Raw genomic sequence first — 18136 nt, forward strand, 5'->3', positions numbered from 1 at the left:
CCTTGCACATAGTAAGCACTCAGTATTTATTAAATTAATTAAAAGCTAAGGGGGCCCTGACCAGATAGCTCAGTTGGTTAGAGGGTCATCCCCATAAACCAAGGTTGCGGATTCGATCTGGTCAGGGCACATGCAAGAAGCAACCAATGAATACGTAAATCTGTGGCACAACAGATTCTCTTCGTCTCTCTTTCTCTCCCACCCCCCCACCCCCGCCACTTCCTCTCTCTCTAAAACTCAACTTTTTTAAATTAAATTTAAAAGCGAAGATGTGAGGAGTTCTGTTAGGAACCGATTATACCCAGTTCTGGTTTGAGACTTCCTGTCCCAGTCATAAGCCCATCATTCATGCACTCATTCTGCATTCAGTCCATTTGTTAAACCATGGCTTTGCACCTAGGTACAAGGTTGTAAGAAGGAATCAACACTAGAGCCTGTTCTGTCCTCAAGGAGCTCCATTTGGTAGACTCAATGACAGCAGCTATGTTTCTTAACAGACCCTAAGGGGCATGTCGAGTTTACTTTCCCCCAGTGATACTTGTCAGAACCGCCACCCACCCACCTCTGGGGACCAAAGCGACCTCTGCATTACACCCCTCCCATCTGCAGAGGAGCAGCCGATCCCCCTGGGTCCTGAGCCTGGGCCTTGAAGAGTCCAGCAATACGGTCATCCTGGTGACATCGGCCCTTCCCTCTCTGGGGACCTAGGCGACGGCTACCAAGCTCCCGGCGGGACTGGAACCGGAACGCAGGACCGGCCAAGTGCCGCCGGGCGGGTGGGCGGGGTGTCCGCGGGGCCCGGCTGAGGGCCAGGCCATCTGCTCCGAGGCCAGCCTGGCTCCACGACGGCCTGGGGGGCGGGGCCGCGCCGGGGCGGGGCCGCGCCGGGGCCCGAGGAGGGGAGCGGGCCCGGCCGCAGCCCAGACCCTGGAGGGCCACGGCCACCGGAAGAGTCGCCGTCGCTAGCCGATCTAGCAGAGTAGGGAGCGGAAGCGGCGGCCGCGGCGGCGATAGGCGGCGCTGGGACCCGGGAGCGGCCGGAGAACAAGGGAGCTGGCGCCGTGGCTGGCCGCGGAGCTGGGCTGAGCCACTGGGCCGCGCCGAGCGCCGCTGCCGCGGGAGAGGCCCGGCCCGGCCGCCGGGCCCCAGGCCGGAGCCATGGGCGAGACCAAGATCATCTACCACCTGGATGGGCAGGAGACGCCGTACCTGGTGAAGCTGCCCCTGCCCGCCGAACGCGTCACCTTGGCGGACTTTAAGGGCGTTCTGCAGCGACCCAGCTATAAGTTCTTCTTCAAGTCTATGGACGACGATTTCGGGTGAGGATGGCCCCCACCTCGCCTCCGGGAGACCCCGGCCCCTCCGGCTTCTAGCGCCCACTCGGCCAATTTGCATTCCCCTTGCCACACTGGCTTCTAGCCCTGCTCTGGATTCTAGGGAGCCACTCGGCCATTGGGCTCCCCTTGGTTTTTTTTCAGATGCCGAAGTTCCAGCCTCTCTAGGGACTCTCCTTTCGCTCTTGTGGGTACTTTGCCCCCGCCCCCCTCCAGTTTAGGGGGACGTACAACTCCCCATGAGTAATCAGACTACCAGCCCAGGAAGCCCCCTTACCTCTCAGAGACCAGCGGCCCACACGGACAGACACACACCCCCGCCCTCCACCCAGTTCCAGAGCGGAGACCCCCACCCTCCTGCCCAAGGAGCCACCTTTTAACACAGACTTGGGGTGTTTGGCACTCGGCCTTCTCCTTCTCCATCTTTTCAGCTCCACAACTCCGAGCCATATTTGGAGTACCGGGCATCTCAGGGCTGTGCTGTGGGACTTTGAACTGAGGGGAGGGGGAAGCTAGGGGTGCTCCGGCGCCAGGCTGTATGCTAAGGCCTGCAGACCTGATGTTTATTTAGCCGCTCCCCCTCTTCTTGTGGGGTGTGTGGGATGTTGTCAAAGGAGCAGAGTACCTGGCCCCTAAAGAGGAGTCCCCATTAGCCCAGGTGCTGATTTCCTCTCGCAATTGGAGCCCTTTCCCTCCAGATGGTGGCCTTGGAAAGGGCTTCAGAGCCTGAATGGGAGGATCTGGAAGTCTCTTGGTGTTCATCTTCCCTTCCTGGCCGGGTCTTCTTCTCCGCCCAGCTGTGGGGCCTTGGACAGGCAGTTTGGGAGCAAGGACTTCCCCTTTAAGAAGGGATGGAATGTTGGAGCTGCAAGGTTCTGTAGCAGCTGGCCTGGGAGGGGGAGCCTGGCCATCCCCTCACACCACCCCCCAACTCCTAGGGGACTGGGGGAGGAGGAGGCCCCCACACTAACTGGGCGCTGGGCCTGGAGGCCTGTGGGAAAGGCCTTCCCCGGCCCTCCAGGCCTGAAGGCAGCCTCTCTGCCCCTAGCCTGAGGCCTGCACTACTCTCTGGAGCCAAGGCTGAGTGAGGGAAGACAGTCTTCTCCCCCCAGTGTTCATCAGTCTGGCTTCTCTCCCATGACCCCAGCTCTCCTGGCCCTGGGAAGCAAGCGGCTTCTCTCTCCTCTGCCTAGCATGTTTTGCTGTCACTTTTCCCCCTGGAACTCAGGGTTTGATGAGCCCAAGAGCTCATATGTGTGAAAGTGCTTCTAACTCTTCTTGTTTTTGTTGTTACACTTACCCTGGGGCGGGAGGGGTCCTGGTGTATAATCATTGTCTAGCCTTGGTTTAGAGACAGACACCCCTGACTGGAAGAATCTGAGGAGGGGTGAATCCATCTGCAGGGGGTGGTGGTAAGAGAAGAACAGAGTTAGGAGAAAACCAGATACTGGTATGGGCTTGGGGCAAGTCAGCTGGAGTCCAGTGTCCTATGGCTACCTTAGGGCCGGCTGCCACTCTCCCCAGGCTGCTGTCAAGCCAGTCCTAACTGCAGTCACAGGAAGGCCCCCATCACATCCATTCACTGTTGACTTAATATTGTTCTTCAAATTCAGTGTCAGTCCACCCACTCTTTAGGAGCTTGACCAAATCAGTAGTATGAAATCACCCATCTGATTTTCTATTTTTTATTTCTTTCTGTGATATGTTAAAAATAAATATTAACTATTGAATTAAACCATGTTCATTCAGGTAACTCCTGAACACATCTTGCATACATCACCAGTACTTGAAACATCCTTTGCGAAATATCAGAGTAGGCCATTTTAACAGGATTGAGAACAATGCTAAAAATGAAGTGCAGGAGGTTGGTTTTGGTTTTATCCCCAGAAGGATTAATGAGCAGACCTGGTAGGGTTATCACAGAGGACTAATTGCAGAGGAATAGAGGAATGTGTATGTGTGTGTTTATACATTTATTTAACAAACTTTTTATGGCACTTCTTATAGTGTACCAGGCACTGATCTAAGTGCTTTTCAAATTTTTACTCATTTAATTCTTCTTAACAATCCTATAAAGCAGTTAGTAATACATACGCCCAGTTTACAGATGAGGAAACTAGAGCACAGGAACCTGAAGTAACTGGCCCAAGCTCACGGAACCTGGCCGGTTAGTAGCACAGCTCAATTCAGCATTAGGAATCTGGCTCCAAAGTCTAAGGCTGGAATCACACAACTGTAGGTAATATTATTATCCCCATTTTACAGATGCATCCTCTCTGAGGGAGATGCTGAGCCTTGGCAAACTGTAGAGAGATAGGGCTGCCACTTACTCCAGCCCCATGAGGGGAGGGTCAGGCAGAGGCCAGTGACCCCTGGGGAAAGTGGGTCAGGGGAGGAAGGCTGCTATCTCTCCATTCTCTGCAGGCTCACCCTCTTTGGTACTGGCTTGTGAGGCCTGAGGACTCCCCACCTCCCATCTGGTCTCCAGAAGTATTTGTCACATTCAGGGTAGGCCCAACCCTCTTAAATTATTTGGGAAATGGAGGAAGAATAAGCTTGTTTAGCACTGAGAAGATAGTGGATAGAAGAAGGTACCCGTTGCTAGAGTGGCCTTGAGCTGTGGGAGGGGATACCATGGGAAGTGGGGCCACTGATTATGTTGCCCCCTGCTCCATGTCACACAGTGTCCTGTCTCTGGGCCTTCTGGAGCACGCTTCTTCCCCTGGCCTTTCCATGTCCAAATTCTCCTGTCGCCTGGGTTGAGCTTTTAAAGTTATGGTACTTTATTCTATTTATCTATATACCTACCTTGCTCCTAGCCAGGACCTGCTGCTACCTAAGTAACACTCAGTAGATGTCTGTCCAGTGAACACCTCTGCTGGTCTCACTGCTCTAACCGCTTCCCACACACAGTATGCTTATGTGAACTGTCCACTGGACGGTAGCCTCTGAGAACAAGGCAGGGTCCAGGTCTGAAGCTTCCTGAGGTTCATACAATGACAAGCACAGGACTTAAAATTCACTGGAGTCCCAGCAAAGGCTTTTTGATTGCATGAACAATGAATGACGAGCAGATTTGTTTGGTCCCTGCCCTTACAAACATACACCTAGTTAGAAAGGGAGTATGGATCCTGCTAAACATTGACAAAGTTGGAAACTGTTATTGTATGCCTGGACTGTGCCAGGCATGTACACATCCCATTTACCAGTGTGAGACAAAGGCTTGGGGAAGTTAAACTTCTCTAAGATGGGAGGGCTAATGAGTAGCAGAATTGGAATTTGAACCCAGATTTGACTGACTGCATTAGGGGGGGGTGTGTGTGTGTGTGTGTGTGTGCACACGTGCGTGCAATGGAACCCCCAGCCATTTAGCTCCACTGTGGGGGGTAGGAGCCTGTCTGAGGTCCCCCAAGGCTGCCAAAGATCAGCTGATCGTTGTGAGTCAGCAAAGCCTTGGCGACCTGTCAGTGACCCCCAGAAAGAGAGGAAACATCTGTGGCTGGAGCTGTGTGGTGGGGCCTGCTAGGGGAGGGGGTTGTGGGGACTCCGCAGCAGTTTCCCACCATAGGGAGACCCTCTGTAAAGCAGGTCACAGAGTCCCTGCCGTGTGGCCCACATACCCGCTTTTCCTTTGAGCCACAACTCCCAGAGGGGGCTGCAAGCTTTAGGGACCCCATAGCCAGACTGGCTGGTAGGCCTGAGCTACCTCCCTCTCTGTCCCTTCTTTCCAGTCTGTTCTGTCTCCAGGCTTTCTGCCATGATGGCCCTGAACAGGATGATTTGAGCTGCTTTCTTGGGGTCGCAGTGGGGTTGGAAATGGTGGAAGAGCCAGAGCTGAATGGGAGGAAGGGGGTAGGCTCGGCCTTCGAACTTGGCTGTGAGTCCAAGAATGTGAACATCACAAGGAGCCAAGCACGTTCCCAGCTCCAGGCAGAAGCTCTTCAAGAACAGAGAGAACTGGGCTTCCCAGCCTCCTTGCTGTCTTCCCTGTCTGCTCACAACTCCGGTCATGTGTCTCCCTCTTGCCCCTAATCATGTCTTTCCAGCTCTGTACTCCTGGGTGTTCGATGCAGCCTTGGGGTCCTCCAGCTTCTCTTGTTTCTTTTGTTGGCCCCAAACTGTAGTCATGATCTGACTCTTTGCCTCACTGCAGGCCTGTGACCTCCTCCCACCTCCCTGACCCACATCACTGTCTTCTCCACCCCACCCTCCACAGACCCATATCACCTCCTGCACCTCTGTGCAGGAAAGAATGTGAAATACCGTGGAAAGAGTATGGGTCTGGGAGTCAAACGACCTTGGGGTAGAGTCCCAGCTCTGACTTAATTTTCTAGCTCTGTGACTTCGAACAGGTTACTGAATGTTTCTCAGTTCTTTATTCATAAAATGGGGATCATATTGTCCATACAGTGGGGCTGATGGAAGATTATATATTATAACCGTAAGGAGATAAGATAGTATAATTGGTGGAAATAAAGGCTTTGAAGTCAGGCTGACAAGGATTCAAATTCCAGAGCTTCACTTATTACTGGTGTGAATTTCTGAACCTACTGAGCCTTAACTTCCCCACCTGTATCTCTCTTACAGCATTGCTGCATTAAATGAAAAGTTGTAAGTAAAGTGTTCGTTTAGTGCTTGGCCCATAGTACTTGCTCAGTAAATGAGAACAATTGCTATTATCATAATGGCAATGGGGGATGTTCCGTAAATGCCTTCTCCCCTTTCTTTCCTAATTTCCTTAAATTCCTCATCCACACCTCCTAGAAGAATGTCAGGATTCCCAACTGAGAAGGGAAGGATAGTAATGCGGGTGTGCTTTTTCCTAGTTTAGGGTCAGAGGGAAAGAAAAAGTCCCACCCAGGAGAGCCTCATTGGGGATGAGTAAAGGCTCTTAAGATTCTAGGGAGTGGCTGTACTCATGGGGGACATTGATTTGTCAGGAGTAGTTTGCAGTCACCTTATGACTGAGAGGACACCCCAGGAAGGCAGCTGGGTCCCCCCCAACCCCTGCTCCCATTGGACAGGCTTGGGCTGGGGGTTTGATTCCCAGTTTAGGTGGAGTCCCTGAGAGTTGGGGTTATAAAGACACCTCCATTTCTGCCCCAGAAAGCTCATGACACTCCCTCTTTCCCTGCAGAGTGGTGAAGGAGGAGATCTCGGATGACAATGCCAAGCTGCCCTGCTTCAATGGCCGGGTGGTGTCCTGGGTAAGGATCCTTCCTCAGCCCTCCCTCTGCTCAGGTTCCTACAGTGGGCTGGACAGAGGAAAGCCATCGCTAAGATTGTAGCTCATGGTTTTATGCTTCGATATCTGAATCTACCCAAGATTCTAAAGTCTTGGTGAAAAGTGTGGGAGTGGGCCCTGGCTGGTGTGAAAAGTGTGGCTCAGTGGACTGAGGGGCTGGCCTGCAAACCAAAGCATTGTCGGTTCCATTCCCAGTCAGGGCACATGCCTGGGTTGTGGTCCAGGTTCCCAGTGGGGGGCACTTGAGAGGCAACCACACATTGACATTTCTCCCTCTTTCTCCCTTCCCCTCTCTCTAAAAATAAATAAATAAAGCTTTAATTTAAAAAAAGTGTGGGGGTGGTGCGAAAGGGCAAAGGCAGGTGCAGAAACATACATTGCAGACAAAATCGTCTCCTATGACCTTTGCGGCACTTTACCTCAGGTTCCCCTCTGTCACCTGCTGACCTCTGCCTTGGACCCTTGTTCTCTGTCCCCATTCCACGTTATCAACCCATGCTTCCCTGCCACCCTACAACCTGGCAGTGGGCCTGCTGTCCCTGCATGACCCTGTCTCTTCTCCTTCCATGCCCCCTGCTTCATTCTCCCCGAGTCTTCATGCTCTGCCAGACGCCAACTGCCGTACTTCTCCCAGGCGCCCTGGTGCCACATTACCTACCTACTTCCTCCCCATCAGCTGGTGTCAGCTGAGGGCTCACACCCAGAGCCAGCGCCCTTCTGTGCTGATAACCCATCCGAGCTGCCACCACCCATGGAGCGAACAGGAGGCATTGGGGACTCCCGGCCCCCCTCCTTCCAGTGAGTGTGACCTGAGAGTGGGAAGGGCCCATGGGGAAGGGCCACGTCAGTTCAGCCCAGGGCTGGGGGAGGGAGCCCCCAGCCCGCCCCCTCTCCCACCAAGTCCCCTCTTTCCTGCAGCCCTCATGCTGGAGGGGGAAGCCAGGAGAACCTGGACAATGACACAGAGACGGACTCCTTGGTGTCTGCCCAACGGGAACGGCCGCGCCGGAGGGATGGCCCAGAGCACAGTGCGTCTACGCCTTCCCCACCCCCATGCCCTCCCCACAGCTTCTCCTCAACTGTCCACCTCTTTGCCCAGCTTCTTGAGCACTGGCCCCAGGGTAGCTCCTGGCCTGTGCCTCTCTCCTCCCTCCCCTCCTGCACTGCATGCTGTGACCCCAGCTGCCTCCATCCCCAGCAGCAGCCCGGCTAAATGGAACTGCAAAGGGGGAGAGGCGGCGAGAGCCAGGGGGTTATGACAGCTCGTCCACCCTCATGAGCAGCGAGTTGGAGACCACCAGTTTCTTTGATTCGGAGGAGGACGACTCCACCAGCAGGTGGGGCTTTGGTTTCATGGGCACTGTGGGGCAGGTGAGCCCTGAGGAACCCTGAACCCTGAGGATACTGGGAGGGAGGTGGACTTTGTGCTGGGGACCCGGGCCCTGCAGTGCCTCTTATGGGGCAGGGCTAGGCCAGCCTGGTGGGGAACGACTGTGGGCCCCGCAGGTTCAGCAGCTCTACAGAGCAGAGCAGCGCCTCGCGCCTGATGAGAAGACACAAGCGGCGACGGCGGAAGCAGAAGGTTTCCCGGATCGAGCGGGTATGGGGCCTGGGATGCTAGGGGTGGGTGAGGCAGGGCCAGGGCTTGCGCTTCCTCAGATCCCCTCCCCTTGGGTCAGTGTTTAGAACCTTAAAAGGGAGTTGGTGCTGTGGCCTCACCTTGTGGGGGAGCTAGTGGGGAGCAGTGAGTTCCTGCCACCCCTGCCCGCTGCTCAGAGTCTCTGTCTGTTTCAGTCCTCGTCCTTCAGCAGCATCACGGACTCCACCATGTCACTCAACATCATCACCGTGACTCTCAACATGGGTGAGTCTGGTGAAACCACACTCTCAAGGGCCTACTGTGTGCCAGACACTGGGCAGACCCAAGGAGTTGAAAGAGGCCTAAGATATGTTCCCTGCCCTCAAGGAGTTCCCTTTCATAAACATAAACTGATTATTTCAGTATCTCACGATCACGACTCTTACAGAGAGAAGCACAGAGAGCTATGGAAGCAGAGAAAGGCATCAGGGAAGGCTTTGGAGGAAGTGATTTGTGATTTGTATTCTTACTGTCTGATTTCTGCCCTAAGTACATTTTTTTTAGGAGATAGCTGGGTGTAGTGAAAAAAGCCCCAACTTTGGAATTTAAATCTGAGTTTGAATACTGGTTTTGCCACTTAATGGCTTAGAGAAGTCACTCAAACTCTCTGAACCTCAGTGTCTACTCTGTAAAGTGGGACTGAGAATCCCTGCCTCACATCCAGTAAGGATTAAACAAAGCCTGTTTGAACATGCTGAACACAGCGCCTGATTCGAGTTCCATATATGCTAGTTTCCGTCCCTTTCCACTTTCTCTAATAAGGGGCTCAGAATCTGGGTAGCAACCTCTTTCCCCACTCAAGGTCTTATTACTCCCTGTAGAAAAGTATAACTTCTTGGGCATCTCCATTGTGGGCCAAAGCAATGAGCGCGGTGATGGAGGGATCTACATTGGCTCTATCATGAAGGGCGGGGCCGTGGCTGCTGACGGACGCATCGAGCCAGGAGATATGCTGTTACAGGTACCATTGTCCATCGTGGCTGGTGGTGTGGATAGGGAGTTGGGGAGATGTACCCTCTGTACCCTCACATTCTTCCTACTCTATTCAGAGGCCCCTTCTTGGTGGGGGAAGACCCCCTGATCCACCAAGCTGCCCTAACCCCTGCCCCTGCACAGCTGCTTACCCCACTCCTGGTCCTCTTTCCCAGGTAAACGAGATCAACTTTGAGAACATGAGTAATGATGACGCGGTCCGGGTACTGCGGGAGATTGTGCACAAACCGGGGTATGGATGGGATGGGGCACTGCCGAGGCGGGGCTGGCATTCTGGCTCACAGGCGAGGGGCCCCGTCTAGCCTCCACACAACCCACCCTCACTAGGGACACTCTTGCTTTCAGGCCCATCACCCTGACTGTAGCCAAGTGCTGGGACCCAAGTCCGCGTGGTTGCTTCACACTGCCCAGGAGTAAGTGGATGGGGGACTTGGCCCTAAACTGGTACCTGGCATACGTGAGCCCTGTCTCTCCTGCCTTCTGTGTTGCCCTGAACCCCCACTCCTACCCTGCTGACCCAGCACTGGGCAGGGTGGGCAGCCCCAAACTCTCATCCTCCCTTACAGGCGAGCCCATCAGGCCCATTGACCCTGCGGCCTGGGTCTCCCACACTGCAGCCATGACTGGCACTTTCCCTGCCTACGGCATGAGCCCCTCCCTGAGCACCATCACCTCCACCAGCTCCTCCATCACCAGCTCCATCCCTGATACAGAGCGTGAGTGTCCAGCCCTGTCCCCTGGCCCCAGCAGACAGGCCCAGGTGAGAGGGACTGATGAAGGCCCATGTGGAAACTCTTGCTTGAAAGTCAGAGGGGTCGAAGAGCGGACTCAGCTCATTCCAGACACCTAGCACTGAACCCTCCCTCGGTGGACACCTGACCCTCACTGAACAGTGTTTGCTTCTGAACCAGTAGTGAGCACCCAGTGGGCCTCAGTTTCCTCTTGTAAATGGGACTGATGATGTGTACTTTGCTGGGTTCCTGGGGGTTTAATAGGAGGATATAAAGTGATGCGTTGGTCAGTGTGTGACATAAACTAAGCAGGCAATGCCATTTTTATTATAACACACACTTTGCATTATACTAAGCACCTTCATTTACATTATTTAACTCTCATCAAACATTTTTGTCAAACAGATGTTAAAGTCCCTATTTTTACAGACAGGGAAACTGAGTGTCCGAGAAGTCGGTAACTTGCCCAGCACTGGTCCGTGTTTATTAGGTGGTAGGGCTGGAGTGCAAACTCCTGCCTGCCTAACCCACGGCCCCTTTCTGCCTCACCGTTCTGCCTCTCACCCCCAGGCCTAGACGACTTCCACCTGTCCATCCACAGTGACATGGCCGCCATCGTGAAAGCCATGGCCTCCCCTGAATCAGGCCTGGAGGTCCGAGACCGCATGTGGCTCAAGATCACTATCCCCAACGCGTTCATCGGTGAGAGGTCCCCATGGTGGGACAGGACGAAGGAGGGGGTGGGCAGTGAGGGAGCAGGACAGGCTGGGGGCCCAAGAACTCCTTGGGCTGGAACCAGGCGCAGCCTCGTGGCCTCTGTGAGGCCAGTTGACCCCAGTCAGGTGGGCTTCCCGATCAAATGGCGGCCTTGCCCCCAGGCTCAGATGTGGTAGACTGGCTGTACCACAACGTGGAAGGCTTCACCGACCGGCGAGAGGCCCGCAAGTATGCCAGCAACCTGCTGAAAGCCGGCTTCATCCGCCACACTGTCAACAAGATCACCTTCTCTGAGCAGTGCTACTACATCTTCGGCGACCTTTGCGGCAGTATGTGCCTTCCTGTCTCCTTGCCCTGTCTCCTGGGTGGGAGTGGGGTGGTGCCCAGGGATGTGGCAGCAAACACCAGGGAACGCAGAGGAGGGGCCAGCAGAGCTGGGGTCCCAACTCAAGGCCTAAGCGTCCTGTGGTGGAAGCTGAGCCCCGTTCAGTTTCTCCACCTGCCTGCACCCCCCTGGAAGGGCTGGCATTTCCTAAGTGTGTGTTCTGTGCCTGGCACCATGCTGACTGTTTTTAAAGCATCATCTCACTCTAGTCCTCACAACCTCCTCTCACCCTCAGGGAGATGGATTATTTTTTCTGTCTTCAGATGAGGAAACTGAGATATGTAGAAGTTATGTAGCCCACTCCGGGTCTCACAGCTGGAAGCAGAAGCGCTAGGCCATGGGTCCAGGTCTTTCAGGTCCCAGAGCCCTTGTTCTTCCCACCATCCAGGGCTGACCAGTGTGTGATGTTACAGAAACATTGTCTCAGCAAAGCTAGAGTTCCTGTCCTTGGCCCCTGCGCAGCCTCCCAGCATCAAACCGGTTCTGTCAGGGCAGGACCTAGGACTGGCCCAAGGGCCTAGGTCCACAGCTTTCTCAGACCCCTTTTGGGGAGCTCTGCCTCAAGATAGAGCTAGAGAAGCTGCCAGGGCCAGGTTGTAGAGGACTCTGCTAGCCATACTGAGAAGTTGGACTTGATCCTTAAAGAGTTCAGAGCCAATGAGGCTTATTAAGCAACAGAGATCTACATGGAACCCCACCCCCCTTCTCTTTCTGAACCTAAGGACAGCCCTCGGGAAGGGGAGTCTTGGAAACAGGATGGCTGAAACTCTCTTCCAGCAGCCTGCCTGAGGGGACCTTCTCTCAGTCCTGTGGTACTGGCTGAAGTCCAAAAACTAATTCTTAAAATGCTTCAGATTAGATTCTAGGGACTAGAAAGGCTCTTTCGCAGAGCACAGGTCCTGGTGGAGGGTGGGTCCCTGGCCCTCAGCAGCTCCATTGTGGTCCCATGGGGTAGTGATAGATGCACACGGTTTTTGAGTTAAATAGTTCCAAGTTCAAATTCTAGCTCCACCCTTAGTGGGTGAACATGAGTAAGTGACACAGCTTCTTGGTGCCTCAATTTGTTGATGTGTAAGGTGGAGGTAATAGAATCCAACTCATAGAGCTGTTTTGAGGATGATACAATGTATATAATGCTTTTAGCATCATGTTTGGCCCACAGCAAGTGCCCTGAAAAAGTTGTCCATTATTCATATATCTAATTGATTCTAAGATGAACTCTTTTTTTCACATTTCAGTATCTTTGAAATTGAGTGCATCTTACATCAGTGGTTTCTTAGGCTCAGTCAAATGTGGTTATTGTCATCCTTAGCCCTGCCCCCACATTTCCAGGGACACATAAAGCTTTTTGGAACAGCTGTGGCTTTTGCTCAAGAGACATTGTTCCATCCCTGGGGCCTCCTGGATATTCTACCCATGGACCAAGGCCACCAGAGGCCCAGCTTAGGGAAATGCTCACAGAACAGGCCTTTTCCTTCTCACTGGCCGAGGTCTCCTAAGCTGGGAGTGTGGCAGGTTCAAAGGGAAGAGCTGAGGACCTGCATAGCCCCAGGAGCACAGAGTCACTCCCCTTGGGACAACAGCCTGGAGGCTGAAATAGCCATCAGCTCTTTGAGCAAGAGCCAAGGCAGGCCCCTGCTTCCCACCACCACCACCCTCCATGCTAGCTGCTGACCTTGACAAGTTCATGGCTTGGCTGGCAGGCTTCACTGGCTGCTTTACCCCTTCAGAGCCCCCTCTCCTTATCTCTTCTCTGGAAGGTTGGGCTAGCTTACTTAAGGGCTTGGAACAAAGGACTCAGTCTGTATCTGGCAGCTGGCCCCTACGACGGTTGCAGCTCTCTCTGAGAGCTCTGGGACCTGGTACAGATGGGGTGTGAGCAAGGGGTGTTCCAGACAGGTCACTGGTCCTAGTGGCCCCTGATACTCCCTCCCAGGCAGTGCCAGCATTGGTAGGGGCATCCTTGCCTTTAACGGTGGTACACAACTAACTGGGGGAGGCAGAGTCATGAAAGAAGTGATGTTAATACGGTGAAACAAGTGCTGTGAAGCACCAGGCCTGGCTGGGGATGGGGTGACGAGCACAAAGGAGGCACCTGAGTTATTCTCTTTCTGGGCCCTCCCCACCCCGGCAGCTCCAGAAAATTGATTCAGGCCAGTTGCCTTCTACATGGGGAGGCTTTGAAAGACCCTATGTTCATTCTGGCTTTTAATGGGTATATTTTTTAGTGTTAGGCGAGAGGTGAGGGCAAAATTTCACCTAAATTTCCCCAAACTGCTACTTACTCCTTATTAATAACCTCATTTGGAAATGTAAAAAAATAAGCAACTTTTAGATTCTTTTCTGGCTAGTGTTTGGGTTGACCTCAGGCTGATCAGGCGGTCTGTGGACTGCACTTAGCTCATTTGGAAAAAAATGTGCCTAACACCTTCTTCATCAGGTGTTGGTAACATTTGCATGAGATAGAGTGCTTGTACTGTGCCTAATGAATTGCAGGTATGCAGTGCCTGCTGGTGGTCTGGTATTTCAGCGGGCGACATTCCCCTGCCTTTTTACCCTCTAAGTCAGAGGTGGCAAACACAAGGCCCGTGGGCCAAACCCGGCCCTCCACCTTGTTTTGTCCGGCCCGGCACCTTGTTTCTACCTGGTGGCAGAGCCAAACTCCTTGCCCCTAGTTAAGGAGTAGTTACATTTACACAGTCCTAAAATTATATTCAGCCCTTTGAAGGCAACTTCAAGGCTGATGTGGCCCCCGGTGAAAATGAGTTTGACACCCCTGAAATAGAGGATCAGAGAACGAAATTGCTGAATGAGTTTTGCCCCTTCCAGTCAACTGAGGAAGGAGGAGTCACTGCCAAAGGCTTGGCAGGAGCTTTCCATGGGATCTGGAGTTCGGGGTCAGATTTGGCATTAAAGCTGGGAGGTGGTGCCTGGGGGCTTCCCTGAGAAGGGTTTCCCTGGGGCTGTCTCTGCAGGGGCTCCCTCTCTACCATTTCTGCTGGATGGCGGAGGGAGTCTGAAGGAGCGAGAGATCTCTGGCCTATGGCTCCTCCCCTTCTGGTGGGAAACTACCACTGCTGTCGCTGTCATCTCAAATGCACCCACCCAACCTAAGCTGGGACCTCTCTCCTGACATTGGGGTACGGGTGTGGGGGCGAGTCCCAACATCCGGCCCTCTCCTGCCCTCCACAGACATGGCCAACCTGTCCCTCCACGATCACGATGGCTCCAGCGGAGCCTCTGACCAGGACACACTGGCCCCTTTGCCGCACCCGGGGGCCGCCCCTTGGCCCATGGCTTTCCCTTACCAGTACCCACCACCCCCGCACCCCTACAACCCGCACCCAGGCTTCCCGGAGCTGGGGTACAGCTACGGCGGGGGCAGCGCCAGCAGTCAGCACAGTGAAGGTAAGGTGGAGGGGGGACCTCAGGGGAGCCCCAGGCTTCTTCCGCTAGCTCTTGAGCATCCCCCACCCGGTCCCTGCCTGTCCCCAACAGGCAGCCGGAGCAGTGGCTCCAACCGTAGCGGCAGCGACCGGAGGAAGGAGAAGGACCCGAAGGCCGGAGACTCGAAGTCAGGTGGCAGCGGCAGCGAGTCGGACCACACCACCCGGAGCAGCCTGCGGGGGCCACGCGAGCGGGCGCCCAGTGAGCGCTCAGGGCCCGCCGCCAGCGAGCACAGCCACCGCAGCCACCACTCGCTGGCCAGCAGCCTGCGCAGCCATCACACGCACCCGAGCTATGGCCCCCCTGGCGTGCCCCCTCTCTACGGCCCCCCCATGTTGATGATGCCCCCACCGCCCGCGGCCATGGGACCCCCGGGAGCCCCTCCAGGCCGTGACCTGGCCTCGGTGCCCCCCGAACTGACCGCCAGCAGACAGTCCTTCCGCATGGCCATGGGAAACCCCAGTGAGTTCTTTGTGGATGTGATGTGAGCAGGCCCCCTTCCCCACTTCCTCCCCACCCCTAACCTGGCTGGCTGCGTCCCTCTCTACAGACGTCCAGTCTTTTTTACTTTGTCTGGTACCTGAAAGGGAAATAAACGGAACTAAATCTAGGTGCGCTAACTGCTCGCTGGGCTCAGCAAGGGCAGGGTGCCCATCGCTGCTGCAGCCCCTAACCTGCCACCAGCCCCAGCTTGTCCCTCCGCGCACTAATCACTGCACAGGACTTCCCAGGGATCCTTCGCGTCCCTGGGACTGGACTTGCCGGTGCTGCTTTGTACTCTAGTCACCCGTGCATACGCTTGAGGAACTGACCCCGGGCGTGCCCTTGAGGACCTGCTCAGCCATTCATCCCCACCTTTTCCCCCATCTCAGTTCCCTTTCACCATTCATTTGGCTACACCATCCCACTGTTAAACCTCATCTCAAGCATGTATGCCAGTCTCTTGACCTTCACCCACAATACTAACACACACACACACACACAAAATTGCTTCATCTGTCCCTCCTAATTGTCCTTTGCCTGCTGCTTGCACCCTACAGCCGTGGTCACCTTGAGTAACTATCCGTGCTATCCCTGCCTGTGCTGAGCCCTTACCAGAAGTGCAGTGGGAGCCTTAGTTGCCTGATCTAGTGGCTTCCAGGAAGCATCTCTGCTCTACCCCATCCCCCTCCCAATGCCCCCCTCCGTCCCCCCACCACTACCACCCCTTGCCTGAAGTTGTATCCTGGTTCCTTCAGACCCCTAACCCTACTAACCAGCAGGCTCATCTCACCTCTGGGCCTGAAACGTTTCTTTTCTTTCTTTTTTTTTCCTCCCCCAATTTTCCTTGGGCCTGGAGCAGCCAAGAATTTCGGGCTGTTTGACTTTCTGTGAGCCCCAAACGAGGGGAGGCCCAGCCACCGAGGAGACCAGAAACCCTGCTTCAGCAGCCCCTGAGGGCGTCCCAAGGATATTTAGCCCCCACACCCACACTTCATCATGTTGAGCCACTAGGCTTCTGGGGAGGGTCCCAGCCTCTTGCCCATATATGAGAGAGATTGCTCACCTTTCCAGAGTGTGTGCATGGTCTCTTTCTCTTACACACACACACACACACACACACACACACACACACAAACACACAAAGTTGCCTATGCAAATCCACTTAAGCCTCAGGGCTGGTCCCTGCCCAGAGGGCTGGCCCCTCTCTCCCAGTCTCCTAGGTTGTGGGGCTGGTCCCCTGACTTACCTCTGCCCTTTCTCCCCTTCCTCACAGCTCTCAGGCCTCCCCAATATGTCCCCATCATCTTCCTCCCTGGATAGGGCCCATAAGCTGGGCTCAGCAGAGGACTCCCCGGACAACTGACAGGCTGTTCTCACCTGCCCCCTGCCACACACACTTCCTGTTTTCACAGTCACTGCAATGCCCAGAGTATGGTTGGGCAGGGGCACTTCTGGGACTTCCAGATAGAGTGCCAGGCTTTTCTTTTTCAACCTTATTTTCTAGTTTAAACAAATCATGACATTCTCTTTAAGCCTCTTCTATAAATTTTCTGGTTCACTGAGGCTTCCATGTTTCCAGAACTGGTCTGTCAAGAGTGAGATGTGCTAAATTCCAGGCTTTGGGCAAACCAAGGTGGGGGCATTTTGGCACTCATTCATTTAACAAATACTTTCTGGGGGTTTTGGTAAGTGATGGCTGTGTTGGAATTCTGACTCAGTCTTGCCTGCCTTCTGGCAGCTCTGGTTTGCTCCCAACCCCCATTGTGGCTTCCTCTAGCCACCACTACAGAGCTGCCTCCTGTACTTCTCTTTCTTCTAAGATTCTGCCATGCCCGACCTTCCTGAGAATTCTTCCACTGTTGCTCATGCCTTCAGTGTTGGTGCTCCCAGTGTTCTGTCTTCTGTCCATTTCTCTTCCCTATTTACTCATCAAGTGGTGTCATCCATCTGGATGTCCTTAACTGACTATGATATGCTGGTGAGTCTCAAATATGTATCTCCATCTTCAACATCCCTCCAATCCTTAGATCTGCATTTTTATTACCCACTGGACATGTCCATGGACGTGTCCATATGGACTCAATTCATCTCCCCCACCTCTTGAATTCCACTCCTAGCTACCTTCACAATCTACATAGTCTCACCAGCTAGAAACATTTATGGGCTTACCCTCCTTCCCATATCTTACTATTTAGCAGTTCATATCCATTCCACTCCAACAATCTTTCTTGAATTTGGCCCTTCTCCCTCTCTCTGCCTCTATTCTAGTTCACAGGAGCATGGGATTTGGAATCAGGTTCTTCTGGGTTTGAACCCCAGCTCTACTACTTTTTGGTTGTGTGATAGGAGAGTTATTGAATCTCTCTGAGCCTCGGTTCCCTCATACATAAAATTATGATAATAATACCTACCTCACAGGGTTGTTGTGAGGATTTAAATTAGATATTGTACGAAAAGTGCCTAGCACAGTGCCTGGCACATGGTAGAATAGGTGCTCAATAAATGGTAGCTATTATTATTATTATTATTATCATCATCGTCTCTAAATTGATATGGATTTAGGGTATTCATTGAAGACAAAGCTTTGGGAAAGGTAGGAGTGAAGCCTTGTGTGCTGGTTCAAGGATCAGAAGTGCCTGTGTTCAGTCACTTATAGCTTCAGGCTATGACCACGGTTTGAATAAAAGAGGGCAAATCTTCATTCTGCCCCATTTTGGCTTTCCAGCAAGAGGATGCTAGGGACAGCAAGGCTTGCAACCAGGTTTGCCCTTTCTTGCCCTTCCTTCTTCCCATGATGGGCTCAGCCCTAACTAGAGAGAGCATCAGGGTATCTCTTGTCATAGAAAGAGAAGAGCCAGAAGATTTTCTTCAGGTCCTGAAAAGATTAACTCTGTTCAGACAGGATTTTTCAAATCCCATGTCCAATTAAATTCAACTCACCAAAGGTTTTCTAAGCAACACATCTACCTATTACTACAGATTCTGACCTTGAGGAGCTGACAGTCATGTAGGTATAGCTGATGTGGAACACAGACATATTCTTGAAAAGCATTTGCTAGTTTCTTCTAAATATTTTCCTCCTCACTCCCCTGTCCCCTTCCTTGGGGTCTTGATGCCTGGAGAAAAGGCTCATGCCTGGCACAAATATATGATGGAAGGGGG

The 18136-nt window shown here is 53.5% G+C and overlaps 1 protein-coding gene across 4 annotated transcripts; it reads left to right on the plus strand.

Annotated features, from left to right (window-relative positions):
• Positions 1-890: 890 nt before the first annotated feature.
• On the plus strand, positions 891-16846 carry DVL3 (dishevelled segment polarity protein 3). 4 transcript variants are annotated; one of them, XM_036017762.1, is made up of 16 exons: positions 891-1319; positions 6472-6541; positions 7256-7377; positions 7498-7607; positions 7784-7916; positions 8086-8179; positions 8374-8443; positions 9040-9179; positions 9367-9443; positions 9557-9624; positions 9778-9927; positions 10513-10644; positions 10821-10988; positions 14237-14452; positions 14543-14953; positions 15834-16846. In XM_036017762.1, exons 1-16 carry the CDS (start codon positions 1159-1161, stop codon positions 15863-15865), a joined length of 2154 nt encoding a protein of 717 aa, XP_035873655.1. In that variant the 5' UTR covers positions 891-1158; the 3' UTR covers positions 15866-16846. The 4 variants fall into 4 exon arrangements, with proteins under 4 accessions (XP_035873655.1, XP_028360245.1, XP_035873653.1 ...); XM_036017760.1 differs by having other exon boundaries at positions 892-1319; positions 7781-7916; XM_028504444.2 differs by having other exon boundaries at positions 14543-16846.
• The last annotated feature ends 1290 nt before the right edge of the window (positions 16847-18136 follow it).

This window comes from Phyllostomus discolor, chromosome 2 (assembly GCF_004126475.2).
Source record: "Phyllostomus discolor isolate MPI-MPIP mPhyDis1 chromosome 2, mPhyDis1.pri.v3, whole genome shotgun sequence".
In the NCBI taxonomy this organism is placed as follows: Eukaryota; Metazoa; Chordata; class Mammalia; order Chiroptera; family Phyllostomidae; genus Phyllostomus; species Phyllostomus discolor.

What these genes read in the sequence shown, in the direction of transcription:
- DVL3 (XM_036017760.1), top strand. Translation starts at nt 1,159, where the DNA reads ATGGGCGAGACCAAGATCATCTACCACCTGGATGGGCAGGAGACGCCG. An exon ending in ATGGCCGGGTGGTGTCCTGG is followed by an intron (nt 6,542 to 7,255) that starts GTAAGGATCCTT and finishes CCTCCCCATCAG; the next exon opens with CTGGTGTCAGCTGAGGGCTC. An exon ending in CTTCGGCGACCTTTGCGGCA is followed by an intron (nt 10,989 to 14,236) that starts GTATGTGCCTTC and finishes TGCCCTCCACAG; the next exon opens with ACATGGCCAACCTGTCCCTC.